Source organism: Colletotrichum acutatum (assembly GCF_030867785.1).
Source record: "Colletotrichum acutatum strain CBS 112980 chromosome Unknown BDZ83scaffold_32, whole genome shotgun sequence".
Taxonomy (NCBI): Eukaryota; Fungi; Ascomycota; class Sordariomycetes; order Glomerellales; family Glomerellaceae; genus Colletotrichum; species Colletotrichum acutatum.
In genome coordinates this window covers 115,800-141,988 of record NW_026849026.1, presented here as the reverse complement: position 1 = coordinate 141,988, position 26,189 = coordinate 115,800, and the positions used below count along the sequence as shown (strand labels likewise).

At 51.9% G+C, this 26,189-nt stretch overlaps 12 protein-coding genes and 1 non-coding gene across 13 annotated transcripts; 8 read left to right on the top strand and 5 right to left on the bottom strand.

Annotated features, from left to right (window-relative positions):
• The first annotated feature begins 1,448 nt into the window (after window positions 1–1,448).
• Window positions 1,449–1,858, top strand: BDZ83DRAFT_258752 (uncharacterized protein). Its single transcript, XM_060501980.1, has one exon. The coding sequence runs from the start codon at window positions 1,560–1,562 to the stop codon at window positions 1,773–1,775; it is 216 nt and encodes a 71-aa protein (XP_060366510.1). The 5' UTR covers window positions 1,449–1,559; the 3' UTR covers window positions 1,776–1,858.
• Window positions 1,859–3,039: 1,181 nt separating this feature from the next.
• On the bottom strand, window positions 3,040–3,859 carry BDZ83DRAFT_718448 (isochorismatase; the record flags this gene model as incomplete). The annotated part of the gene is made up of 2 exons (XM_060512075.1): window positions 3,040–3,669; window positions 3,794–3,859. The coding sequence occupies 2 exons, from the start codon at window positions 3,857–3,859 to the stop codon at window positions 3,040–3,042; spliced, it is 696 nt and encodes a 231-aa protein (XP_060366509.1).
• Window positions 3,860–5,574: 1,715 nt separating this feature from the next.
• BDZ83DRAFT_258625 (S1/P1 nuclease) lies at window positions 5,575–6,898 on the top strand. The gene is made up of 3 exons (XM_060501979.1): window positions 5,575–6,002; window positions 6,071–6,162; window positions 6,217–6,898. Exons 1-3 carry the CDS (start codon window positions 5,771–5,773, stop codon window positions 6,811–6,813), a joined length of 921 nt encoding a protein of 306 aa, XP_060366508.1. The 5' UTR covers window positions 5,575–5,770; the 3' UTR covers window positions 6,814–6,898.
• A 916-nt stretch (window positions 6,899–7,814) lies between these two features.
• On the top strand, window positions 7,815–8,904 carry BDZ83DRAFT_668330 (ClpP/crotonase-like domain-containing protein; the record flags this gene model as incomplete). Its single annotated transcript, XM_060511105.1, has 2 exons — window positions 7,815–8,146; window positions 8,242–8,904. 2 exons carry the CDS (start codon window positions 7,815–7,817, stop codon window positions 8,858–8,860), a joined length of 951 nt encoding a protein of 316 aa, XP_060366507.1. The 3' UTR covers window positions 8,861–8,904.
• Window positions 8,905–9,644: 740 nt separating this feature from the next.
• On the top strand, window positions 9,645–11,458 carry BDZ83DRAFT_574574 (FAD dependent oxidoreductase; the record flags this gene model as incomplete). Its single annotated transcript, XM_060504725.1, has 2 exons — window positions 9,645–9,715; window positions 9,778–11,458. 2 exons carry the CDS (start codon window positions 9,645–9,647, stop codon window positions 11,456–11,458), a joined length of 1,752 nt encoding a protein of 583 aa, XP_060366506.1.
• A 153-nt stretch (window positions 11,459–11,611) lies between these two features.
• BDZ83DRAFT_258601 (uncharacterized protein) lies at window positions 11,612–13,036 on the top strand. The gene is made up of 3 exons (XM_060501978.1): window positions 11,612–11,819; window positions 11,878–12,542; window positions 12,617–13,036. The coding sequence occupies exons 1-3, from the start codon at window positions 11,765–11,767 to the stop codon at window positions 12,635–12,637; spliced, it is 741 nt and encodes a 246-aa protein (XP_060366505.1). The 5' UTR covers window positions 11,612–11,764; the 3' UTR covers window positions 12,638–13,036.
• Window positions 13,037–13,357: 321 nt separating this feature from the next.
• BDZ83DRAFT_t119 lies at window positions 13,358–13,439 on the top strand. Its single transcript has one exon. It is a non-coding gene; the product is annotated as a tRNA-Leu (tRNA).
• BDZ83DRAFT_615918 (C2H2 type zinc-finger-domain-containing protein) lies at window positions 13,419–14,809 on the bottom strand. Its single transcript, XM_060507933.1, has one exon. The coding sequence runs from the start codon at window positions 14,736–14,738 to the stop codon at window positions 13,737–13,739; it is 1,002 nt and encodes a 333-aa protein (XP_060366504.1). The 5' UTR covers window positions 14,739–14,809; the 3' UTR covers window positions 13,419–13,736.
• A 427-nt stretch (window positions 14,810–15,236) lies between these two features.
• Window positions 15,237–16,963, bottom strand: BDZ83DRAFT_750823 (uncharacterized protein; the record flags this gene model as incomplete). The annotated part of the gene is made up of 5 exons (XM_060513969.1): window positions 15,237–15,750; window positions 15,808–16,092; window positions 16,156–16,273; window positions 16,337–16,523; window positions 16,595–16,963. The coding sequence occupies 5 exons, from the start codon at window positions 16,961–16,963 to the stop codon at window positions 15,237–15,239; spliced, it is 1,473 nt and encodes a 490-aa protein (XP_060366503.1).
• Window positions 16,964–18,442: 1,479 nt separating this feature from the next.
• On the top strand, window positions 18,443–18,954 carry BDZ83DRAFT_650386 (uncharacterized protein; the record flags this gene model as incomplete). The annotated part of the gene is made up of 2 exons (XM_060510369.1): window positions 18,443–18,451; window positions 18,481–18,954. 2 exons carry the CDS (start codon window positions 18,443–18,445, stop codon window positions 18,952–18,954), a joined length of 483 nt encoding a protein of 160 aa, XP_060366502.1.
• Window positions 18,955–19,339: 385 nt separating this feature from the next.
• BDZ83DRAFT_574550 (uncharacterized protein) lies at window positions 19,340–20,524 on the bottom strand (the record flags this gene model as incomplete). Its single annotated transcript, XM_060504724.1, has 1 exon — window positions 19,340–20,524. One exon carries the CDS (start codon window positions 20,522–20,524, stop codon window positions 19,340–19,342), a length of 1,185 nt encoding a protein of 394 aa, XP_060366501.1.
• Window positions 20,525–23,078: 2,554 nt separating this feature from the next.
• Window positions 23,079–23,630, bottom strand: BDZ83DRAFT_546581 (bacteriocin-protection, YdeI or OmpD-associated-domain-containing protein; the record flags this gene model as incomplete). The annotated part of the gene is made up of 1 exon (XM_060503451.1): window positions 23,079–23,630. A coding segment is annotated over one exon (552 nt), but the record flags the coding sequence as incomplete, so codon positions are not given.
• Window positions 23,631–24,872: 1,242 nt separating this feature from the next.
• BDZ83DRAFT_774357 (uncharacterized protein) lies at window positions 24,873–26,119 on the top strand. The gene has a single exon (XM_060515421.1). The coding sequence runs from the start codon at window positions 24,929–24,931 to the stop codon at window positions 25,781–25,783; it is 855 nt and encodes a 284-aa protein (XP_060366499.1). The 5' UTR covers window positions 24,873–24,928; the 3' UTR covers window positions 25,784–26,119.
• The last annotated feature ends 70 nt before the right edge of the window (window positions 26,120–26,189 follow it).

The following is a 26,189-nucleotide window of genomic DNA, read 5'->3' as shown; positions in this document are numbered from 1 at the left end:
ATGAATTGGACAAGGGTAGAAGCTACGTACCTCATGGCGGCCCCACCAAAGGCAAATTTACCGATGATGGTCCGCGCCGATGTACCGCGGTACTCTCAGACGTACAATCGCAGAGCTAATCCCAAAACAGCAGAACACCCCGTCGTATTATCACGCCGAAGCAGATGCACACAGGGTGCTCTTATTGTGCCCGCCATAGATTCGTGAGCTTCAACTCTCCTGTTACTTTGGTTCAAGGGTCTCTTCGGGGTCGGGAAGACGTTGGGCGTGGCGGATGGTGCGCCCGTCCGTCACCTCCCATCCGTGGCAGCAGACAGCCTGTTGTCATCCGCTAGAGCATCTCGCGCAGTGTTGGGAAAGGCTAGGCGGGCACTAAAGGCTTCCATCGTCACTAACGTCTGTGCCTTGTACGTCTTAACTTTGGCAAAGTGCGAATATCCAGAGCCAACCTAACAAGCGCAGTAAGGTGGTAGCGAATGTGTCATAGGGAGCCACAGCACGGCCTAGCTGCAGACGACGCACCCGCACGGATGGCGCGTCACGTCTCATCCACTCGTTGCTCTTCGCTATAATGTGCCATAATGTGTGGCTCTGCTGTTAGTCTCTGCGAGTTTTCGGTCAGAGGAAACTAGGTAAACATGTCATCGGAGAAGCACGAGTGGGAAAACTTCGCTCTGAAGAATAGATCAACAGCCGAGACCTAGCTAAATCAGCCTCAAGTGCAGTTTGCTCGACTTGAAAGGTGTGCTGTTTGCTCGATGATCTGAATGTTTGCTTCCCAATCGTACCCATCTTATCGGCTTATCAGGCCTCATTGAGACATGCAGCACGCCTCACTTCCAAATCGGATAAGCTGATAAGGCACCTCGAGATCAGCCACCCGACGTTTATTCGTAAGGTATCTTGCCGTTGAAAACCTTACAGATACCTAGATGCCTATTTCCAATGGAAGTCTGACATTACCCTTGGTACTAGACTGAAGCCTGTTGTAAACTTGTAAGACTCTCAAACTTCCAAGAGCACCGCCGCCCGGCCGCCGCGTCATACCTACAGAAACGGGACCTGATGCGACAATTCTTCAGCTGCTGTGCCCCCAAAGAGACGGCGGAAGCAAGGTAGGTAGGGTGACCACAGACGCAGCAGGGACGGCGGTAAGGCGCCGTTCGGTGCCTTGGATGTGTCGAGAGCCAGGCGGGTTGCAGTAAGGTACATGTGCGCCGTGCGTCGTGCGTCCTTCTGCGTGGTCAACTCGCTTCTGGAAGGCAACCTTTCGTGGATGAAATACCTTACCACGCTTACCTTCAGGTACGTTGAGGTGAGAGAAACGTGGAACTGCATACCTTGAACTGAAGGTGAAACCTGAGCTCAGATGAATATGCTGAAGGGTGTATCACTGGGCGTAGTTTCCTACTTCTTTTTCTTATCCTCCGTAACTAAGGTAGGTAAGGTAAGGTAGTCGCAGGTGCACCTCAGTGCCTTCCTCGATATAGGTATAGAAGGAAAGAGATACCTGGAGTCTTCCTTCCAGTTCCAAGTCGAACGGAAATTGACACCATAAAATGTCCCGATTGGGATTGGCGGCTTTGATTGGAATTGCGGTGGGTCTCCCGCTCCTGCAGCAGTGCAACGATGGTGGATGGCTTCTTCCTGCTGCTTTTCGTTGGCACTGCATTTCTCTTGCATTTCTTCTCGACTTTCTTCCCAATTCCGTCGGGTTACCTACAAAACAGTTCAATTCAAATCCGTTCATGCATCAACTTCGCATTACGTTATAACTGTGCCGCATGAGCCTCACCTGCGGCATCTTACTGCCGGTACGAAAGATTGACTCTGCTCAAATTCCTACCTCAGTCTCACCATTCGCAAGACCCCTTGTCGAAAACTCTTCCGTCCCCTGCCAGCCTCCCCAGATGGAGAAATGCCCCTCGACATGGACATTCATCTAGATTCCAATACCCAGACGGGAGACAAGAGACGTTTCTCTGCCCTCTCCCAGCCCTCTCAAAGTCTCTAGCCTCTCTCGGACTATCCCCTCTTGCTGGCGGCGGGCCTGATCTGATATGATATGATGGAATGCCCCCTGCCCACTCAACTTGAATCCCCCCTCCTCCCGGTCCTTTTTCATGTTATCTTGACGTTTCCGGACCTTGGTGGGCATCAGCGGGTACAGCCCGGCGGTGAAGCTCCAGTCACGGTTAAAGGTTCGTCGCCAACGTCCATCAACGTCAGATCTGTGCAGCGAACCCCTGGCGATCTCCCTGTATTTTTCTTGCCTTATTCCCCGTCTTTGTTTCTTACCTGGCACCCACGCACCTCAAGCCTTGTCAGTGGTCTCCTCACTGGCTCCCCGAAAGTATGCGCCTGCATAGACCAGCTGAAGGTCCCGAGTCTGCCCTTCCCCCTGGGCCTTACTGCTCTATCGCGGGGCCACGGATCCCTCGCGACCCGCCACTATCCAAGCATTGCTGACCACGTCGACGGCACAGCGAGTCCTTGTCACACAAGACGAACGCAGTAGAGTTTCTACGAATACCCTATGGATACTCCATGCTGCCAGTCTACTCTGCTCACTCGCTGTTACGAACCAAGTCCGAAGAATAGGCAAGCTACTTTGATAGCGGCCGTTGACAAGCTACAATAGCAATAGCCTTACTAAACGCAAGGAGACAATCTCTATCTCAGATATGACGACAAAGAGGAGAGCATGTTGCACGGATACACGGCCATTTCATCCTTGCCAAACTACACGAGCTCTCACGCCGCCTTGAGCTATCCATACCTTACATACGAAGACAGCACCTTTGTCGCCGGGAAAGGGCTGTATCAATGCATGTGCCCAAGGTATACACCACTGAAGCTGATGCTGGTAAACCCAGCTCGGCGGTTCCCCAAACGCCGTCAGTCTTTGAAACAACAGGTATCCCCAACTCATCGCATAACCTATCTTGGAGGGAACACGGGAGCATCGTTGGCCTCTGCTCTGGAGTTTTCAGTGTCAAAGATATCAGACGGCTTTGGAGTACAACGTTGATCGGCCCCTCATCCCCGTCCAACCGCTCCAACCCTACGGACCTCCGGGCCCTCCATGCTGATAATCTTGACTCCGCTGGCCTCCAGGGCGCCCTTGCACTCGTCCCATTTCTCAGCGTCCACCGGCCTGGTGCCCTCTTCCACAATGAAGATCCGGAATCCCTCCTTCTGGGCATCCAGCGCGGTGCACTTGACACAGTAATCACCAGCCAGACCGACCACGTAGACGTCCGTGACGCCCTTGTCCTTGAGAGAGGCCGCAAGCCCGCTGTCGGACACTCTGGGTGACTGGAAGGGGTCGTAAAAGACGCTGTACATCTCAACGTCCTTATTCTGGCCCTTTTCGATAATGGCGTCTACGGCCGAGGCGTCTAGCTCCGGCACCAGGGCTGCGCCGGGCGTACCCTGTACGCAGTGCACTGGCCACAGCCGGGTATGGAACGTCTCGGCGCTGTTTCGCGGGTTGACGATATCGATGGCATCGACAAAGGGTTGCTTGCCATCGTGGTTCGATGCGAACGAGATGTGGTCTTGCGGATGCCAGTCTTTGGTGGCGATTTTGGTCGTGAATGGTAGGCGCAGTAGTGAGTTGACAACGGGATGAATGTCGCGGCCGTTGGTTACGGCAAGTGAGCCATTCTCGCGCCGATATTAGTCTCGTATGTCCATTCTAGCACCCGGAGCTCACGGTTTGAAGCTTCACGCCGCGAATGGGCCATGACGTGACGAACGCGGATGTGCGACGTTCATCCAAGTTACTTACAGGCGGGCAAAAGTCTTCTTGAAAGTCAACGACGATCAGCGCTGGTCTGAACAGGTCCTCGGACATGGTGGCTGATGGTTAGCACCGTGGCACCTAGCCGCTTGCCGTGGTTTTTGGAGGGCTGTCGAAACGACTCGTTCTGGCTGTGTGGCTGGGCAGATGAACGAGTCAAGTGTCGACCAGTCAAAGTATTTGAAGCGTCCTAGACTCGACAGTGTGTTGGTGGCTTATAAGATATCGTGTGTCGCGTGCTGCGCCTCTAGGCAGAGGGGTAGATGGGTGCGCAATCCGTGATGGCATCAATGATAACGTCAGCTTTCTTCGCCTGCTTATCGCCAATGGCGGGGAATCACTGGAGTAGTGGAAAACATGGCCTGCGATGAGTGAGTCTAGGGGTCCTTGCAGCCAAATTACAGGCTTTGGGACGCTATTGGCAGGCGTAAATTGCGGCAGTCTGATCTGCAGTAGCTGTTCAAACTTGAAGGACTCTGAGGTACCTTAAGGTAGGTAGGTACTGAGGTATCTTATCGGGCAGTCTTGGGTCTACCTTACCTTAGGTAAGGTGGCTTATCTTATCTCCTCTCATCGTGATTAGGTAAGGTAGGCCCACAGACTGGCATGACACCCAAACGTGCCAAAGCAACCACACTGCGGGTTCCATCTCCAACTCCGACCCCAAAGTGCGATGCAACCACAAGATCAACACCTCTCAGCGTGACTCGCTCGCTCGCTCTAGATTATCCCCTGATCCTATCTCTGCTCTAAGTCGAGCAGGAACTCGTCCCTCGCAGCTTGTCACACTCATACACCACATAATCGGCCTATGGTGCCAGGTGCCAGGAGCCATGTTGTTGTGAAGGACCCCTGCCATGTCCCGAGCATTCCTACGTGCCAGGACGCAGGCACTGGGAGTCTGGTAATGGAGGGCATCAATGCGCCACCCTCCAACAGCTGAAGCTGAGCCAAGCCCGCCTCGGCAATGTCAGCACTCCAGCACGTCCAGTGTGTCACTCTGTCTAGGTACCCTCTAGGAATCCTGGCCCCAAGAGCTTGTCTCGCCCTCTGCGGTCCACCAGCGGCTGATGGCGCCAACCATCCACCAGGGCCCCCCCACGGGGATCTCAACGATCACCCAGAGGCAGACGAGGTGCTCGATGTCGACGCTGCCCATTGGCTTGTGGCCGAAGCTGTGAGACATTGGTTGGCATCTTGGGTATTTGCTGAATGATCTGACGGCTACCACAAACGCTGGCCAACACTTCGAGGTCCAGTTGTAGCAGGCAAGGCAGGATGGCTACAGACTGCGGGTACAGAGTACATCCTCGGCAAATGGCATCGTTTGAGTCAAGCATCTGCGTGCCAGAATGCTCCCCCGGGCCGTCGGTGGAGATTCGAGCTCGGCCGGGACAGCTGCTTCGGTACGCAGTTGGGCACTCAGTTTACCAGTTCATTCACCCTGACAATCGTTTCCCAAATATCCTCAGCTCGCCGATCGAGACGTCATCTGCATCCAATGTTCAATGGGTTCTCAGATACAGGCCAACCGGCAGATGCTGGCACCACGCTGGCACGACTGGCACGTAAATCTCTCAGCTGTCCACACCTCGCCAGCATCAAAGCCCTCGCCCCAGAGCTCCTCTCGAGCTGAGTCGTGAACAGAGAGCTCCTGTTCCGATTCTAGGCCTGCGTCTCAGCCCTGTTGTTCTCCTCTCCAATCAAAAACACCAAATGGCCGTTCAACTACGGAAGTCTCCGAGAGCTGCTGCCGCCGTGTCTCGACGCGCCACATCAGACGGCAGCCAGCCACTTCAGAGGTGACAGCCCAATAGTGCGATGCAACGGGTTAGCTTGTCGCACAGGTCACTCGCTGGAGGGGGAACGGCGATATCTGATAAGAGCTCCAAGCTCCGCGTTTGCGTCGCAGGTTGCTAAACAACTGACAACGCTCTTGCACATACAGCATCTACCCAACTGAGGATGCGTCTCTCTACTATTCTCTTGGCTGCGGTCGTCAGACCGGTCGTTTCTTGGGGCAATGTCGGTCACCGAACCGTCGGGTACCTCGCTGAGAAATACTTGACTGATGAAGCTGCCGCCATCTACGGGGACCTGCTCGCCAACGATCGCAACTATGACTTCTCCGATGCTGCGACTTGGGCTGATACGCTCAGAGGCCACATGGGCTGGGCAAGCAAGTATCACTACATCAGTACGAATCCCATCCCTTGGCCATGGCATAGCCACGACCACAAGATCAGAATGCTCACAATTTGCCAGATCCCCGCGACGACCCCCCTAACATGTGCGGCATGAAGTACCCTCAAGACTGCCCATCCAGCGGCTGCATCATATCCGCCATCACAAACTACGTATGTACCACCCTTGTATCGCAGCAATCATCAAAACTGACCTCCTCGGACCAGACTTCTCAAATCCTCGATACGAGCCTCCCGCATATTGACCGCAAGAACGCGACAATGTTTGTAATACACTTCCTGGGCGACATCCATCAGCCCCTGCACGCCACAGGTCTCCTCCGCGGCGGCAACGACATCCGGCCCGTCTGCTGGCGCCGCCAGCCCAACCACGGCGTCTGCAACGGCCCCATGAGTCTGCACTCCGTCTGGGATACCCAGATTCCGCACCGCATTCGCGGTCTGCCGCCGCACCTGAGCATCCCGCAAGAGAAGGTTGCCGCCGCCTCATGGGCAGCTGACCTCTATCAACGCCAAGAGCAGGCGGGTGTCAACGCGACGGCCGGGCAGTGCATCGATCTCAAGACGGGTTCGTGTGCATTAGGCTGGGCCACGGAGTCGAACGCGTATGTCTGTTCGCACGTGCTGAAGAAGGGCCTGGCTTGGTTGAAGTCGAATGACCTCAGCGAGGGGTACTTTGATGAGAACTGGGAAGTCGTCGATGAGGTGATTGGGAAGGCGGGCGTGAGGTTGGGGGCGTGGTTGAACGCCATTGCCGAGAGATTGTCTGCTGAGCAGAAGGATCCTGTGTTTGAAGATCTTTGAAGAATCAAACGGGCTTGGTCGCTGGGCATGATGTCCAGGCTAGACAGCATTATCTGAGGGCGATACTTGGCGGGATCTGATTTCCTGCCAAGCGCCGACTTGAATTTTACTCCCATATCATGTGCAACAGGCTATAATTAGGAATAGAAAGAACTTCATCGTGGAACACATCATTTAGCCTCTTCTCGATTCCTGCAGGACCTGAGAATGCGCAGCTCTTGACTTGCATTTCTCAAGACCTGTGATTGTAGCCAACTTGAGGCGGTGCCCAGTAGCCTGTTAACCAAAACAGATATGGGCAGCAACGCTTGATCCTTGATGGCATTGAGAAACGATGAGAGCTTGACTCTTGAACAGCATCTCATTATATTCATTCCTGTGGCGTTGGTGGTTATCACTTCTGCCTTCCATATAATTGAGCCACCACTGATCGTTCTTTACTCCTATGTCGTGGCTGTAGGTATTAAAATCGTCCCGAGCCAAGATTCGGTAAACGACGAATAATCTTAAGCTTTTACTAAATTTTCTCTCACCTCCCTAGACTGGTCAACTTGAGGAAAGCTCACGTTGATCAGAGCAAACAGACTCATGAGACCTAAGCCCCATGGACCGGCTGTTACCACAGGCCGTCATCTTCGGTACATTTTCATCTCTCCTATCAGATGCACCAGCAAACTAAAGTGCCGGCCGAGGCGTCGTACACAAGGTGGCCAATGTCACTTCAGAAACCAGTTGTCGGGATTCAAAGTTGGAGTCGATGGGTTGAACGCGGGGTCGACAGGCATTTCGCAGGATGCTTCGGCCAAGTTGATGTTTTGTCGATTAGTGATTACTTACATGCAGTGGTGAATCTGCCGAGGCTCCCTCCGCGAACTGTAGACGGAAGACATATAAGTAGAATAACAGAAACTGATGACAGTCGCTGTTTACGTTGCATATTTGACGGCACTTTCGTTTCACAGTAAAATCATCAGCACTCATAGAACAGATACGCAAGAACAATGGCATCATCCCCAAACAAGCTGCCCGAATCATACACCTCGTTCAATTACGATGGCCTACTCGTCTCTCATGTGCCAGCGAGCTCCTTATCCGTCACAAAGGTCATCATGATCACCCTCAACCGGCCCAAAAAGTACAACGCCATGAAGGGAGACATGTTCACCGGCCTCGAGGCGATCTTCAACACCGTCAGCGAGGACCCGCGGGTACGCGCGGTCGTCATCACAGGGGCAGGCAAGGCGTTCTCGGGAGGCGCGGACCTGGATGTTGGGTTTATGGGCATGGTGGCCCTCAAAGAGACGGAGGAATCAATGAGGGATTTCAGGGATTGGTGAGACTTACCTGATGTCAAAGCCAGAGGAACAGTGATCCCGTAGAATGTTTGACGTGATATCTGGGCTGATGCATACTTCACTCTTCACACAGGGGCGGACGCGTCGCGTTAGCAATCTCAAACTGCAAGAAACCCACCATCGCCGCCGTCAACGGCCCAGCCGCGGGCGTCGGTTTGACCATGATCCTCCCGGCCACGATCCGGGTAGCCTACGAGGGCGCCCGATGCGGCTTCCCCTTTTCCAGGCGCGGCCTCGTCCTCGAATCCTGTAGCGCCTTCTTCCTCCCGCGTCTCATCGGCCTCTCGCGCGCCAACCACGTCGTGGCGACGGGGGACATGTATCCCGTCACGGATCCGCTTGTCAGCGGGCTGTTTTCAACGTTTCTGGGTTCGCCGGGGGAGACAGTGGAGTACGCGGTAAAAGTGGCGGAGGATCTGGCGGAGAATACATCGTTGGTGAGTGGTAAGTTGATGAGGGATATGATGGTGTATTGTCCGGCTTCGCCTGAGGGAGCGCACGTGTTGGATTCGAGGGTGTTTGTGCAGCTTGCTGGGACAGAGGATAATGTTGAGGGGGTGAAGAGTTTCTTGGAGAGGAGGAAGCCTGAGTTTACGGGGTCTGTTGATCGGTCGAGTGTTCCGTTTTGGCCTTGGTGGGATAGGGATGATGGACGCTTTGTGAGGCAATTGCAGAAGACTGCGAAGCTTTGACGAGAGGCTGTGATGAATGAGGGGGGGGGGGTAGTGAGGGAGGGAGGGATGAGAGTGAGATCGAGTCAGTGATGAGAGTGAGTTAGGATATATCGTGTGATCCGTTGTACTTGGGTAAGATAACTAAATTGAATTGACAGCCGGAATTGGAACTCCCTATACATATCTGAGCAGCCATGTACACCTGCACTCGAGCGTGACCAAATCGATAATGGGGGGATCTTTGCATTGAGTTAGCGTAGACTAGAGGTTCAACAAGTTCGTGATACGACTACTCACATGAAGAGCAGTTTATCTCAGGTTCCAAACCTCCCAGCTGTGGTCCAAAACTTCACTCTTCACTTTTCAGTCATTCGACACTCTCTCGTCGTGATGAAGGTGAGAATAGAGCGACACGCTCGTATTAACATGTGAGCGCACGAGGTGTGACAGGCGTCGTCCAGCGCATCCGCTAACGATTTAAGCACCGTGACACCCTAGTTCCGATCTTTAGGATCTTCTTGGGGGTGGATCCCCCGGATCGATCGCTAGTTGCTCCATGGGCGGCGCAGTGGGCGCAAGTGAACAACAAAGAGGAGCTTTGCGGGTGGTGACCTCATTAAACTCAATGTCACAGCGTCATAGACGCCAAAGCTACACATTCCTCGTCCCATATTTGACCCGCACGCGTCCGCTTGCCAGCTGGGATGTCCGTTCTGATGTGATGGGATAACGAATCTATCCTCTAACATTGATGGCATCTCAGGATCCCAATCGTGACCTTGAGCAAAACGGCTCCAAAACCATGTCGCAAAACGGAAATACAGGCAAGGATGGGCGGAAGAGGGTCCTCGTTGTCGGCGCCGGTGCCGCTGGGTAAGTCAAGCAATGGGGACGAATTATTAGCATTCGCAAGGCAAAAGACTCATATGTTGTAGTATGTCGACAGCCTACCATCTGTCGAACCACCCGGACAAGTTCGATGTGACCCTGATCGACTCGGTCGATTACTGCGGAGGGCAGGCCTTTTCGATGCCCATCAACAAGGAGCGACACGGCGCGAGCTGGTTCAACCAGGGTGTACAGGGCGGCAGCTACATCTTCCACCACACGCTGACCATGTTCGCCCGCCAAGGCTACCACGCGGATCCCGTCAAACTTCAAGTCTCTTTCGGCAAGGACGACAAGTTCTGGACCAATGTCTTCCCTACCGAGTTCATCGAGAAGCATCAGGCCGAAGTCCGCAGATTGGCTTTCATGCTCAAAATCATGAGGTGGTTTGAAGTGTTTTTTGCACTTCTGCCATTGAAAATTGTCTTCAAGCTGTTCCGATTCTCGGACGAGTTCACAAACGTCGTGGGATTGCCCATGACTGCTCTTTTCCTTGGTACCGGTAACGCGACGCCAGAGGTGCCCGCCATCATGCTGGAACGTCTATGTACTTCGCCGACGTACGGAATGTGGTACCCCGCCGATCCGAATAGCGTCGCCTCTAACCAGCCGCCCATGGTCGTCTTCCCCAATTTTACCGATTTCTATACCACCTGGAAGAAGGATCTTGAGTCTCGAGGCGTGACTGTTCGCTTGTCGACGGAGCTTACTGAGGTTGTACACCGCAACAAGCGTGGCGTCCTCGTCAAGACTAAGCCCCGTACCCCTGTGGAAGACGGACATAACCCCGTTGGCGGCGACCCAGATGCAATCGAGTCAGAGGAACATTACGACGAGATCGTTATGTGCGTCCTTGCCGACACCGCCAAGAAGATTCTGGGCAAGACCTCATCATGGCGCGAGCGCAAGGTGCTCGGCTCGGCTACCTTCTCCGACGATATCACAATCACTCACAACGATGCCGACTATATGAAGAAGTACTACGAGAACTTTTACGACGAGAAGAAAGCTGTCAAGACACTAGGCAAGAAGGGTGAGGTGGATGAGTCGTCCCGCCTCGCGTTCGCCAAGGACAACTTCAGACCCATGTACTATATCCGCATGTACGACGGCGACCTCTCCAAGCTGGAGATGTGCTTCGACACCACCAACTACCAGTCTCAGTTCCCCGACAAAGTGCCCTTCGAGCAGCACGTCTTCCAGACGATCTATCTCAACAAGGACCGCGACCGCAAGCACTGGACCGATAGCGAGATTGACAAGGACAAGATCATCCGCGCCGACTGGTGGCATCAGCTCTGCCACACATGGAAGCACTACACCTTTGTCGTACCGTGGATGATGTTCCTTCAAGCCAAGAAACGCGTCCGTTTTGCGGGCTCGTGGACTCTGGTCAACGCGCACGAGGTCGCCATCATGTCTGGTATTGCTGCCGCTGTCGACATGGGCGCAGACTACCCTGAGGACTTGGAGCACGACAAGTTTGCGCTCCTGTGCTTTAGGCTGTATTACCTGTTGGCCTACGGAAAATGGTATCGCCGCAAGTTCAAGGACAGCAAGAGCCAGAAGGCCAAGGATGGCGCGAGCTGGGCTTCTGGGTTGTATGGAAGTGTGTACAAGGGTCCTGGTGTTGCTGAGCAGGAGAGGTCGGTTTGGAGGGAGGAGGTCAAGGCTGGGCGGAGCACGGAGAATCTGGCGGATGGTAATAATGGGAGGAGTCAGCCTTAGAGTTGAGTCGGGGTTTAGGGACATAGAGTCTCATGTAAGACTACCTTATACTAGAAAATGATCAAAGCTAGCTTTTTTTCATGGTTTGAGGCTCACGCAAGCTGATGGTCCCAATTATGCAATATGTACATCGGGAGACATCCCTTGACACTGAATGGAGGCGAAACAAAGATCAAGAAGCTCAATCTACCGCCGCGACTAGTACCATTGAAGGTCGAATACTAACGCCACGAAGTTGATTATCGGAGAAGCATAAAAGTATTCTTCAGTACAATAGTCCCTCTCTTTGAGCCTACCACCGCAAGCATGACCCCGTCCTACGAATCTATATTACCTAACTCTTTTGATATAACAAGAACATGTTCGTGGGAAGTCTGGTGGGAAAGATCTCAACCAACAAGGCTTAACTTCATTGGCAGATGGGCACATTCCAGAACCTCAGAGTTCCCATGGCCGACCCAAACGCCATCCTCGCCGTACAAGTGCCAAAACACGGGCTTCACTTGAGCCCGCCTTCACAGTAGGGCACCTCTTGTCATCCACCACAAGCTGCATCCCGCACCCGAGTGTCTCCCAATACGGCCCGGATTCTTCAAAATACGCCCCGCACAGCACTAACAAGACCTTGGTCCGGGCCAGGTCGCACGCGCCCTCAGTCTTAATCTCGTCGACACGGACCAAGTTCGTGGCCGCAGAGATCGTCGTGCTTGAACGCGACGTAGCCAAAGTCGTTGTTGCCTTTTATAAAGGCCCCTGCCCAACTCGCAAAGCATATTTCGCCCGAAGGCATCGGTTCGGGCGAAATTGTACTGGAATATTGGCAAAGCTCCCGACGAGGGTCCAAATGCCGGTAGGGTTCAGTGGCGACCTATTGGAGTTATTGCAAGTGGTGGCGGGGCGCAGGGACACCAGGTTCGCTTTGCTGATATTGATGGTGATGGTCGTTCCGAGTTTATCTGGGTCAAGGATTCTGGATCTGCGACGGTGTGGTGGAATAGGGGCTTCGCCTCTGATGGCGAAGTCAAAGTTATCTGGGGTCCAGGCGCGGGCGAAGAGATCGCCCCGGGCATCGGAGACGGCCAAGGTAAGTCACTAGTTCACTGTTTTCACTGTTTTTTTCGGTTCAAAACCAAGATTGACCTTGCCTTTGATTTACAGGTGTGCGCTTTGCTGATATGAATGGCGATGGCAAAGCGGACTTCATCCACCTCGCAGACAATGGCGCGGCTACCTTATACATCAACCAAGGGCGTCACGAAACAGGCGGCTGGGGATGGTGGAATTGGGGCGTGATCGCAAGTGGACTCGGCATCAGCCGAGAGAATATCCGGTTTGCCGACTTGAACGGTGACGGTCGTGATGACTACATCGCCGTTGATAGCGCTACAGGCGGGCTGAATGCGTGGTATAACCGCGGACCCCAGAGCCAAAATTGGGCTGCTGTCGCTCCCTTGGTGTGGTGGAATCCGGGATCAGTCGCTTCCGGCGTAAGCTATTTACCAAATTGGTCAACCTCGAGTATGGTGACGTTTAGGGACTTGAATGGAGACAGTAGGGACGAGTACTGATATATTGGAGTAGAAGATTCGAGTGTTTATGCATTCTTGAATGGATGCTAAGAAGTAATATTCTAGATAGTTATTATATCTACACCTAGTACTTACTTTTGCAATGATTCTTCCCCCCTAACTTCCAGGAAAACCAAGGCATCATGGCCGAGCGATGTGATTAAGGAGAATTCCAGTCTCTTTCCTCCCTGATCACCTAAACTAGAGAATCTTCAAGTCAGCGACTGAAGCTGCAAAAGCTGGATGTAGCGCGTGACGACGGGCGCACTCGCGGGAAGCTGCGGAGCCTGGCAACTCGCTACTCAGATTACAAACCTTGAATGAAAATCAAGGCAAGATGGCCGAGCGGTCTAAGGCGCTAGCTTCAGGTGCTAGTCAAGTAATTGGCGTGGGTTCGAATCCCACTCTTGTCATGTATCTTTTGCTTTTTGAACCTATGTGTATTTTTGTCCATCATCTCATCAATTTGACCTGAAAACAGCCATTGAAACTCATTGTGGTTGGCATTCAAGACGTGTTCAAAGTTGGCCCTGGACATCGGCCGGCCAGCAACGGCTTTATGCCCCACTTATGCCGAGTCCGGGCTTCTGCTCCGATCCAGCACTGTTTCCGTGCCAGAGTAACGATCTCCTTCACTCCAACTATAAAGCAAGGAATCGCAATGTTGTCAAATAGGGTGGAATCGATTGATGAATATTACAGATTGGCCCTTATCTGGCCTTCATTTGAATCCTAATCTTCTGCGCCATCTGCTCGCTGTTCCAAGTCTCTTGCTGTTTCTTCGCCTTGGCTACCAGAGCCCTCTGTTGTGGAAGCGGCAAGTGCGACAAGACCTGTCGATCGGCCGGACGAAGCGAGGCTAAATGCTTCTCGAAAATCCTGTCCCGCTTGTCTGCTGCTGCCGTCAGATCCTTTTTGCTATAGCCACTTGCTGTCAAGGCTGTCGATGTGTCTTCTCTTGATGAGCCTTCACCAACCAGAAGTGAGTCGCTGGCTTCTCTCTCGCCTTGGTTAGGCTTTCGATGATTTTTAAGTTTCTTTCCATTTCGGTGCAATACGAGCTTTCCAGAGGGCAACTCTCTGGTGTCTTCGTCCGAGTCGACGAAGCGCCGGCATCCAAACTTGTCCTCGCTGTCTCTGCCACAACTAGAGTCGAGATCGTAAAAGTCTCTAAACTCTGAATCTAGTTTGCCAATGTCGATCCGGCAGTGTGGCTTGCCCGTCATGTGCTGCCGAACTGTTTGGGCTGTGTTCCTGACGGAGCCGCAGTAGAGACACTCCTTGTACTCGACCATGACGAGGTGCAAGTATTTGATCAAAGTCTCGAGGTCTACTATCAGACTTTCGGGATTCGGTATAGAGAGTCCATGGCGCTGCTGCATGTGCACCATGCTTTCTGCGAATTCTGTGCTGAGCTCATTGCAAAAGAGGCACTGGCTGGGGTTGAAGATTTCCTGGGGCGCAGTGTCTTCGCCGGATGATTCGGTGTCGTGTTCGTCTACGTCCGAGTGTGAAAGGGATGCTTCTTCAACTATTTTGCTGAGAAACACGGTGGGGTTCTCGAGTTCGGCGACGGGGATCGACCGCGAGACCGATAGTTCTGACATGATAGGATGATGGAGGCTCCTTGGGCTATCCGAGGAGTGCATCTTTCGGCTTGTCGGATGTATAACACCCGAGCAACGGTGGAGATGATAATGGACCTTGGTCATATACAAGTCGATAGAAACTGGGACTTCATGGCCGTTCTCATCGGTCTTATAAACTGCGGTTGAAATACAATATCCATAAGCACAAGGTCCAGACCCAAGTTTATTGGATAGAAGGAAGAACGAATGGGCCCAGAACGCCGCTGAAGTGCTTCACGACCTTCCTATTTGCGTAAGTCGCCGTATGACTGCATAAACAGTGTTCAAAGAGGCAGTGAAGTGGCGGGGATGTTGAAGAGGACCAACCAACAGGTCTTTCGCCGTGTCGCATGTAGGACATTACCAACAGAACAGTGTAAGTCCGTGGTCGGTTCAAGTCACCCGTCGCGATTCAGAATCAGGCTTTTGTGGGTGTAGCAACATTCAATCTCATGGCATCGATAGATAGTCAGGTGCTGCAATTGAGCTGGGCCTTCATCCTCATAACAGTTCTCGGCGCATGCTTCTTCATATTGCCCGTGTCAAATCATGATGTCTAAAGCTACACAAGGCTAAATGTCATTATCTAGAGGGCTTGATGACGGGAAGACTGGCACAAGGCCAAGAAGGGTTGGTCTCTGGCTTGCCAAACTCCACATTGCCAACAATTGTGTAAATGTTGTTGCAGAGCGGCATCTTGACGTAGCCAGGCACGCGAATGCCGTTCCCAAACCACAAGCTAGAGCCCTCGCTGGGCTGAATGTTGGTGTAATTCATGTTGAAGTTGTTGTTCATCCGGCCGCCCTCGACCCAGCCTCCATACACAGCGGCGACGATGTCTTCCTTTGTGACACCACCCCACTGCTTGCCATCCATCGTGTCCGTGCCAAAGAGAGCAGAGAAGGGGTTGTTTTCACTGGGTCTGATGGAGGGGTGACCGATGCTCAACTCCACACCCTCGTTCCTGATGTCGAGCAGGTAGAACAGAGCGCCGTTGTAGCAGGCAGCAGCTCTTTCGTGCGAATCGGCAGGCAAGAAGGGCCAGAGAGAATCATCTCTCTCAGTCTTGCCCATCTTGCAGGGGAGACCGGTTTGGCTGGTGCTGCGTATCAGTAACGGTTCGTCGAGGGGCGCTCGGGAATGGGCAACATACAGGACAAAGGGTCTCCGAGCCGAGGGGACAGTCTCCCAAGCGGCCAGCATGAGGTTGGGGTAGAAGAGCTTCTTGATCACCTTGGACATCTCCCTGAAGTCAATGTCGTCGGGGGTGGCGGACATCAGGCCGTTGTCCAGCGCGGCTGTCAAGAACTTGATCGTTGCGTCATCTCTGGGGGTGAAGATCCTTTTGAGATACTCAACCTCGGCCGCCTTCCAGCTGTCGAACACGTCGCCCATCATGGCAGACAATGTTCCGTAGGCGGGCTTGGGCGAGGCGCCTCTATTCGCTGGTGTTAGTACTCCAAACATTTATGAGTTATCATCTATGAAGTTTGAGACTTACGGGAGGAGGAAATCCTTTCCGATAGCCCAACTGGTAAAGATCGTGTAACTGCTGGTTGTGGTGATTTGAGATCGCATGGTCTGAGTGAGAAAACTCTGGAACAGGGTTGAGTATACAACTTTTCAAGTCATTAGCTTTGAAAACCACATGCTAGTAGAGAGTGCTTGTGAGAAGAACTTACAGATGTTGTTGGTGTATGCTTGCGCAATACCAACGACTCCGTAGATGACGTTGAGCATAATTCTCTGCATCCTCGCCGATGAGTCGCTCTCTGCAAGAGGGACAGAGAACTTCTCGGCAAAAAGACCCATCTCGGACTGAATATCCATCTGTGCCTGGTCGAGAGCCTCGAAGTAACGGCGGTGGAACTAAACCAGCTATCAGTCATTATTCTTCTGCCTGCGGTATGTGATGTCTCCCAGTGGGATATGAAACTTACTTGGTGCATCTTGGAGAAGGAGTTGAGAATCAGATGACCAGCGGGGTACTTGGTATCCTCGCACGTCAACGAAGTTGAGCAAGGCACGTCAAGCAGCTGCGTGCATCGCCACATCTCCGGGCCGCCGAGGTACCACGACGCGAACTGGCTGAACTCGAACTTGACCTCGTTCGGGCCAGAGTCGTACTCCTTCCAGGCCTTGAGCACCTCATTGAGGGCCTCGGTGGCGCCGGCTGCCGCCCATCGTTTGTCAGGCAAAGCCTTTGCATCGATGACGGTGCCTTGGCACTTGACAGTCTTCCAGTCCACGGCGGCAGCGGCAAGGGCCGTGGCTGAGGATAGCCAGACGGCTACAAATGAGAAGCGCATTGCGAGAAGAACTTCGTATTGCGGCTGAGAGAACGTTACCGATTGCGAAGGAGCTCTACCTGCGAGTTTCAGCTCGATGGAAGTCTGCTGGTGACTGACGGAGTCTTATACATTCCTCACGAGGCGTCTCCATGATGGGCAGTAAGTGAACTCAGAAGTCTGAGGCGACGACAAGTAGTGCTTGCCGGATACATCCTTAGTTCTTTCGCCCGCGACTTTTTCGCCGCGAAAACCTAGACTTGGTAAAATTGTGGAAATTCAGTCTGCGGTAATTGGCAAGACTTCTCGACTGTCTCTCCTACGGAGGTTTCCGAAACTCTGATCGAAAATCTGATTAGATGTGATTGATCACTTAATCTCTGTTAATCTCGGTAACTGATCGGCAATAAGGCGGAGTGCTGAGTGCGGGAGTTGCGACAAGGATGGGGGTGCTTTGAAAAGTTTATCTGGACGGTAGTACGGACATTGACCAAGAACTTGCTCGTCAAGCTTGCTTGCATCTCTACTAGAGAGCATGTGTGGTATTGAAGAGTTCCGTTTCTAGCAAACATCTTCGAGGGTCGACTCTTTCAAACTTCTGCATCTTGAAGCCAACCTCTTTGTTCCAGTTTGATGGCACTTCGAGGTACCGGGAACATGAGTTTCTACTACCGCCAGCTTCAGGGACATCGTCATATTTTTCCTTGCTAGGCTGTCTCTACAGCGGACATTGAAACATTGAAACTATCCAGGTGCTCGCTCTCATGTTGGAAAGTAACGACAAATCACTTCGTGACTAACTTGATCACACACCTGGGCAGAAAAAGGCATTTCTTTCGCCCTTTCGCTTACCATATGTTTCGCTAGCCTTCTCAATCCTCGCTGGGTTGATCGCGGTTTTGAGAGTTGATCACTGATGGGGCCAAGCGTTTTAACGCTTCTTTCAAGTCTGTGCTTCTGACAGCGATCAACAAAAACTGATGCCAAGACAATGTTGAAAATTCAGAAAAGCTTGTTATGAGCATTTTGCCCTGTCATCGGCCTAGGCATGAGCTGATTTCTCGCAGGCAGATCTAGGTTGACAGTGTTGATGGTTTGATGCCCGGTATCTCTCCACCCTGATGGTCGAAAACTTTGTTCTCCCTGGATGGACTGTTTTGTCGCAGAAGGCCCGAGAAAATCTCGGAAATGAGCGCTGCTATGCTACAGCGAGGCGAACCATGGCTGCAAAGAAGATGTGGAGGAGGGCGGGAGAGGCAACTTGCGGAGGCAGAGCCGATACCAAGGGTATCGTCCGACTGAAACTAGCAAAAGGTTTCTACATATATTAGAGCTGAGCTGTGGCCCGGCTTCTGGGCCCGTGGCCAGTTGTTCAGTCCTCCCATTCAATACAACAGGCACTTGGCCGAACTTGTACATCGAACAACTCGTTGTTGACAGACCAAGATCGAGATGTTGCTGTTCACGAAAGCGTAAGTTGCCCTCGACGATCAAGCCAACATGATGCATGTAAGTTCAAGAAGAAACTTTGCTAATAGAACGGCAGCAACCTCTGGGCCTGTCTGGCTCTGGTCCAGCTATGCTCTGCCACCGCGATTGATGTCACCGGTCTCAGCCCGCGTGGTGCCTACCGCGACGACTCTGGGAGCTCAGACTGTCTTCAAGTTGGCTGTGATACCTCAGTCTGCGCCAAAGACCCCGTCGATGCCCTCGCTGTTGCTTCGAAGGGAGTGAGCCTCATTTTGGGTCCCGATTGTGCTGGATGGGCTGAAGGTAGTCCTTCCGTGGTACAGGGGGACAAATCCTGCCCTGCGGGAACACAACTTTACCGTGGAGACTTGAGAGTTTGGCGTGCATGGAACAATGTTGGAAAGAAGTTCACAACCACATTCGTCCCGTGGGAACAGTTCAAGGGTGCTACTTGCTGGGGCAGGAAGGATGTCACTTGTGTCAAGGGGCCAAAGCAAGTCCCGGATCCGAATACTGGCTTATGCGGACCATGGGCTTTGTAAATGAGCTTCGGTTATCACTCAAACAGCCGATATGGGAGGTTATCATAGGTTTGAGTCGTGTTGATGGATAGATACCTTATCTGAAGGGACCACGATAAATTTCTCATTTGAGTCTCGCCATTCCTAGTTCGATTCGATACTTGAATGTACACCAACTTATGTCCCTTAAGTCTTGTCAATTTCAAGCCTCATTCAATGCTCGTGTCGCTCAAGATCAAGATGGTATTGAATGGCCATTCAAGAGAGAGAAAGAGGTTGATCCATGAACATAATCTACTAAAGTATATTGAATGCACTGCATACAAAGAGTTCTCCAGTACCATATTTGATCTCCACCGCGATTGTGGAGGACTTCATGAGGCGAGGCCGTGTGGGAGTAAATACATCATCCACGGCCCAGCCGGGTATCAACCCTGACTCCGCCATAGTGCTTCAAGAATTGTCCCCGAATAGGAGGAGAATATGACCCCTTCCTTCCAGCCCTGGCTATGGGCCACAGGACGCGGGCGGCACCATCCTCCCAACCAATGGGCCGCTCGCCGCCATAAGCCTGCTCAAATTCTGGAGCGGCACTCATGTAGCCCGGATCGACAGTGTTCATGGCCACGCCTAGCTTCCAAGCCGTCGGCGCCTCCGTCTCGGTAATCATATTTAGGCCAGCCTTCGACATATTGGTGTGGACGTGCTTGCTATGTTTGGCGGGTGTGCGGTACGCTGACTCGAATATACCTTCTCTGGACGAGACGTTAACGATGTGACCCCCTTTTCGCATCGAAGGTAGCAACTCCCGGATCAATATCAGAGGCACAAACGTGTTGACGCTGTGTGCAGTGATGACATCCTCGTAAGGGATCTCCGAGAGCGACTGGACCCAAGAGGATGGAGTTGGTGTCTCCACGCCAGATACTTGTAGCTTAGACATTGAGTCAGAAAGGGTTGTGTTCTTAGGAGCTGAAGGCCCAGCAATACTGCCAGAAACCTTTCCTGCTACACCGTCGGGAAGACTGCCGGCACCACCTCGTGCTCTTGGTGAGTAACCTTGGCGTACGACCACACCTTTCCCATCGCTCGACGGCTTGTCAAGCAGAAACCGCTCATGTTCAATGGCACGTTCCTCTTTTTCAAGGGGATCCGTAAGAGTCTGGGCGGCGTTGTTGATCAGATGGTCAAGATCCCATCCTTCTTGCTGTAGAGTTTTCTTGATGCTTTGGACCAGAGCGAAAGCATCAGCTGCTGCTCGGAAGTCTGCCCCGATGATTCTCAATTTCTGAGCCCATTTATCAAAATCTGCCTCCTGTTGGTATCGTGAGAGCGCATCTTCCGGATAACGTGACGATACAATGACAGCAGCACCACAACGGAGTAGCCGTAGGGCCGTGTGGAAGCCGAGATTGACACGCCCACCAGTAACGACGGCGGTCTTATCCTTGAGTGACATGTTCTCGGGTAACGACAATGCTCTCTCCGCGAGGTTGAACTCTCCACAAGGAATGCACATCGATCCCAGCTGTGCATGCGGGTTATCGAGAACCATACGGCAGACGTAGCAAGTTCGTTTCCGACTGCTCATTGGCATGGTCCGGTGCAAAAGTTCAGGCGGATCATCGTTAGCGGCCATTGAAGGCGTGTCGGAGAGCCTCGTCTTGATGGTCTCAATCAGTTGCTCAAATAGCAGTCTTCTCATACTTAGATCCAGGTTAGGCCAAAGGTAGAATGAAACTCTTTGAACTTCATCTGAAGATGGCGGGGGCATGTAAAGAGCGAGAAGGCTGGGCAGCTCTGTTTCATCTTTTGCGGCCTTCTTCGACAGGTCAAAATCATATCGTAGTTGATTTGCGACGTCATGAAGTCGTGAATTCGCAATAAAATGCTGAAAGTCGGATGGTTCTAAAAGAACACTCGGGGGATCTTTGGCCATTTCAGGAGAATTGGCAAAGTTCTGCTCGGGGGGTTGATGTGCAACCCTCTCCTTGTGACTTAAAGCTAGTTCGGGGAATCGGCTTTCCATGTGTTCAACGACGCGCATAAAAGACTCAAGCCACTCTAGCTCTGTCAGAGTACTGGGCATGAAGTTCTTGTACTCCTGGAGCTTCTGCCCTTGGGTCGAGCTTAAGCGTGGGAGTCTGTCTTCGAGCGTGCGAATGCTTCGGATGCCGTCTCTCGTCTTCTCTAGGTCTAAAGAGTAGTCCAGCTGTTCATTAATAGCATCAAATAGCTGGAGACACCAGTCATATGGTACTAGTATTGGGTGGGCGTATCGAAACGACCATAGTGTGCGTCCCGGTTTACGAGCATACAGCCGTAGTTGCCGAGGAATGTGAGCGATGTTCTTCCGTGGGGTCTGAGGTGCCAAGGGGGGTTTCAGGTACCTTGGGAATTGCTCGTAAAGATCGGCCAGACGGTGTAGTTCTGATGCCTTTTCGTCATTAAGAAGTTTCTGTGCCTCCACAAGACGTGGAATGATCTCGACGCAATCTTCAGGTTTCCACCCTTTGGCGCGAAACCCCGCGACGGTCCGCGGATGTTGGAAGGCTTTTGAATCCTTGGGGTTGGGCAAATACTGTATGACGGCGTAGAGCTTGGTGCCACGATCCCAGAACTTTTCTTTGTGAAGTATCATCCTGGAGAAGGCGCGCACCAGGTCATCCCCAAGAATAACCGTGAGATATGGCCAGACCGGCATAGCAGAGGATGAAGCCTTGGCGTGTCGAGGCCTGAATTCGGAGTTCGGCTTCGTCGCCATAACGAGCTGCCCCTCGGACAACAAGGAGAGCCTGTTCAAAGCTACCCAGGATCTTGCCAAGTGACCTAGGTCTTGATCGCGCAGTACCGCCCATGCTTTGCTGTTACTGAGAGCTGACTGAAGGGAGGTGCCGTAAGGGGAATTGGCGCCATATCGAGTCCCTAGAAGGTCGAGGATACGGTGATATGGGAGGTCGGCTAGAACAGGCTCAATTAGCTCAGCCGGAGTTACTGAGAGCTGCCGGGCGATTCGAACGAATCTTTGAGGGAGTAGGTCATCCATAGTGGGTATGAAAGCTGTTCATCTGATCCCTATGGAGGAGGTAAAGTCAGGCAGACAATTTTTTGATCGAGTCGACAGGTTGGAGTCTGGCCTAGTGACGTTATCGACATATAATTGCCCTGGGGAGCTGAACGTGATTGTTGTTGATATATGATTTGAATGTTATCAAGCAGTGGAGAAAAGGTGACTCGACGATGAGGTGACAAACACAGGAGGCCAAGACCGTCTCCAAGTTTTCATTGGCCGTGATGACTTGACGGTCTAGAATGCTGGCTTTCATGGAAGTAATCCGCATCGGCGAAATGCACGAACCCCTGGGATGACGCTGCTGACGGCTGCTGCCTAGCGTGGAGAAGATTGGCCTCAACAGCACCATGAAATTGAAGGGCGCAAGTTGGACTAACAAGGCGTTGCAGATTCCCACAAGCCTCCATGCTGTTCCGCTGCGGGTTGTCAACATGCCGGACCAGACTTGATCAGTCATTCGAGATGGGAGTGAGAATGTGAACTTGTAGGAAATGCAGAACGAAGGGCGCGAGTGAGTCAAATTAAGCTTGTATTTTGATGCCCTGTCCAGCTCAATCGCCTAATCGGATCATGCAGCAACACTGCACTACCCTAGTCAGACACTACACATCTCCTCTGATCGACATCCATTTGTTCTGCATCAATTCAGGAAAGCTCTTGAATCTGATCCTCGGCCCATTCCTCAGAATTCTTTCCATGGACATCGCCTGCTCAGACTTTAGAATTGGTAGCGTTTTCAGAATCTGCCTGTACACAATGCTGAAAAGAACAAATGGGGGAGGTTGGCGTGAACCATTGGCTCCGCAGAACGTAAGGTAGATGACTGAATGCAGGTTGAAGCTCACAAAGCTCGAAATGAGGGCGCTTGCTTCCTGGTGTACCCAATCGAGTGAAAGACGCATGGGAAGATGAGCAAGTTGCAACAAGAAGCCAGCATTGCAGACATTTCGTTCAGCACAGGGACCGATTACAGGCAATCATGCCAAGTTTTTGGCTTTCTTGATAAAAATACATGCATAACCTTTTACACCTCCGTCATTGCATCAACGGTCGAGAGCTTCTCTTAAACTGTCTTGTGCTCAGCTAAAAGATCGACGAACTTGTCTATCTTTCGTTTCCTCGTTTCTGGGCGTTTCGTCGTCTCGATCCGCCACAAGAAGGCATACCGCTGCGTCTTATTCAAAGCATCAAAGAACTTGTTTGCCTCTTCGTTTCGTCGCAATGCCTCCACAAAGTCTAACGGCACTTCCATCGTGCTTGCAGAAGAGTAGGCTCGATCCCATCGCCCATCGGCCTTGGCAGCGTTAATCTCAGCCTGTCCAGTTGGTCTCATGCGTTCTGCTTGTATTAGAGCCGCAACTTTGTCAACGTTCCTCTTTGACCAGAGGCTATTCTTCCGTCGTGGGGTAAACCTCTGGATAAAGTGCTGCTCGTCGAAGGCTTTGCGTTGTCCATCGATCCAGCCGAAGCAGAGCGCCACATCGAGGGCTTGATCATACGTGACTGTTGGTTTTTCGGCGTTCTTTTTGGCGATCTTGAGCCAGACGCCCAGGGAATTTTGGTATGACTTGTCCAAGTAGCTCTCCCACTTGGAGTGGTCCTCGAAGAGCAGGGTTGGGATGGAGTCCGAGGAACTTGGCGGAACAGTTTCATCGGTGGCTGGCACAGGAAAATATTCTGCTGTGTTCTTGATCTCAGCTTGGACACTTGCTCTGGTACGTCTCGGCATAGTCGTCGATGAAAAATTTGGCTGGGGGTGTTGCTGCGTACGGCGTTGGGCGCCACGAAGAGGGGCGGTGTGTGGCAGTGATTTTGTACAACGCCAAAATTTTGAATACAAAGATCTCAAGGTTAGGTCAAGAGTCGTCTTTAATGGGTGAGTAAGTCAGTGGCCCATGGTTTGGCAGAAGTTAGATGTTGATGGAAAGAAGCTTTGGGGTTGGGATAAGGCACCTGGATACCCCAAAAGCCAACTTCTTGGGTTCGAGCTAGTCCACTTGGGGACGGCGGCTGCAGGTACCCATCTCCGGAACGGATTTAACGGTCGTGGGACGGGACCCTGACCATCGTCCTGGTAGTGATTTCCTATGCCAATACCTCATTTGTTATGTTCCCAGATTGTGAACAGTTCCCTGAGCTTAATGTCCGCAGATGCAGGCTACAGATTTGCAGACTTGCAAGTGATGGAAATGTCAAAATCTACCAGCCACTTGCTGTGTTTCAGAACTATGCCTGCGCGAGTTTGTGTGTACGCCTTGAATCCAGCCAGCTTCCGTATCAACTTGAAGTCGCCACAGCCAACGTGGGATGCTGTATCTTCGGACGGTCACACTCAGTCGATATGGTATCCATTGATCCCATAGATGAGATGAACGTGTGGGACGGAACGAGAAGAATATATCCTGGTATGTTACAACCTGGCGGCTTCATTTTTAGCACTCTCAGTTACCTCAAGCCTGTCAAAATATTCTTGAATCCCGGTTCACAACTTTCAAAACCTATCTCCGAGGGCGAAAGAGGTGCCTGGATGAATTGATTTATATAGGTACGACAACATCGAACCCGTGCAGGTGGCCTTACATCTGGCTTTTGCCAAACTTTTTAACATAATGGCTGGGCGGCATAAGGAAGACAATATGCTCATGATGCTGGCGAGAACAAGATGTACCGGGTCAGAAGGGTGTCAAGACCGGGAAGGTTCTTGCTGCTGATCCTATTTATTCCCTTCGTCTGCAATGTTTCTTCTGCTTTTCTTTCAAAGTAGCAGTCTCAATCCCCAACTATCTTCCCGCTGTCCCAAGCACTCATATCACTTCAACTTACTCCACGCAGTTTGACTGCATCGCTTCAACATCTTGCTTTCAGAATTACCTGACACATTTCTTCAACATACATCTCCTTTCAGACGCTTCAATCAGCAAGATGAATTACACCGAAGATCTGTTGTTCGGCTCAGCATCGAGATATGTGCGCAAAGAACAGTCTCACAGCAATGACCACAATAAGAGCAACAAAATCTGCTCGATACCAGTCGTCGTTCAGGGTATCGATATACCTCGAAACATGACAATGACTCAGGGAGGTTTCATGGGGCTTCCATTCCTCTGCAGCATTACATCCGACTCGCCGACAGACGAGCTGAAGGCAATCAACGCTCGAGACAAGTTCGATTCCTGGGCAAATCTGATTCGTCGATATGAACCAGCCAAGAACATGGCCGACTTAATCAAGAGCTGTTCTTCCTGGCTCAATATGAGTCAACTGGATCCCTCTTTGGGGAATCTCACACAAGTCAAACTGGCACACACTGTGTACGAGACACTTAAAGATGCCAACTTCGACTGGTGGGCTACACGGTGTCGGTATAAAGCCTACGAGGATGATTCTGAAGCCGACGATCTTCCCTTCTCGCACTCGCGCTGGCCAAGTCCACCTCTCGGCACTTCGACAACCATTGAGTTCCAATGGAACTCCGACAGAAAAATTCTCTGTTGGTTCGATACGACCATTGAGAAGACAGTGCAGATCTTTTTCGAGCAGTTCACTGATGGCACCGGGATCTTCGAGTCCATGGAGGACCACGAAGCCTTCAACCAGTGGATTGAACACCGCAAAAGACACACAATGAAACTCCGCAAGGAGCTCACATTGAAACGCCTGGGAACGACCACTTCTCGCCCCAGAGCCCAGAAGCCCACCAAGACTACAGCCCGACAAACACCAGCTGCAAAGAAGATGAGAAATGGGTGCAAGAAGGGAAAGGAAAGGAGAAATTAAGGGAAGCCAAAGGCTCGAGTGCGGATCTACGAGATCTCAGCACAGAGAAGGATTAATGAAATTGGAAAAGTTGATTCATCACACGAGGGTCTTAGTGGGACTATGGAGCGTGAAGGCAAGATGCGGTACTTGCCCACACAGCTCCTTACTACAACTGTACATCATTACTGCCTACATTAATATAGTATATATTGTCCCACCTCGTGCCTGCCTCGCCAATTCTAGTTCTTTTGATGTATTGGATGAGGCATCAAGGATTTTCTTGCACGGCCAAGGTGTCTTTCATGTTTAATGATAACCGGGTTGTTAGAAACACAAGCAAAGAGTCAACTTCACAGGATGGCCAATTGACGCTTTGAAATTGATTCCCTTCCGGGAGGCTATCGCCTAGTATCCCTCCCAAAAC

Coding starts and splice junctions, on each gene's coding strand:
- BDZ83DRAFT_258625 (XM_060501979.1), top strand. CDS start 5,771: ATGCGTCTCTCTACTATTCTCTTGGCTGCGGTCGTCAGACCGGTCGTT. Junction 6,003..6,070: donor AAGCAAGTATCACTACATCA/GTACGAATCCCA, acceptor ACAATTTGCCAG/ATCCCCGCGACGACCCCCCT. Junction 6,163..6,216: donor TATCCGCCATCACAAACTAC/GTATGTACCACC, acceptor TCCTCGGACCAG/ACTTCTCAAATCCTCGATAC.
- BDZ83DRAFT_774357 (XM_060515421.1), top strand. CDS start 24,929: ATGAATTACACCGAAGATCTGTTGTTCGGCTCAGCATCGAGATATGTG.
- BDZ83DRAFT_615918 (XM_060507933.1), bottom strand. CDS start 14,738: ATGACCAAGGTCCATTATCATCTCCACCGTTGCTCGGGTGTTATACAT.
- BDZ83DRAFT_258601 (XM_060501978.1), top strand. CDS start 11,765: ATGACCCCGTCCTACGAATCTATATTACCTAACTCTTTTGATATAACA. Junction 11,820..11,877: donor TTTTGATATAACAAGAACAT/GTTCGTGGGAAG, acceptor CTTCATTGGCAG/ATGGGCACATTCCAGAACCT. Junction 12,543..12,616: donor GGGCATCGGAGACGGCCAAG/GTAAGTCACTAG, acceptor TTTGATTTACAG/GTGTGCGCTTTGCTGATATG.
- BDZ83DRAFT_258752 (XM_060501980.1), top strand. CDS start 1,560: ATGTCCCGATTGGGATTGGCGGCTTTGATTGGAATTGCGGTGGGTCTC.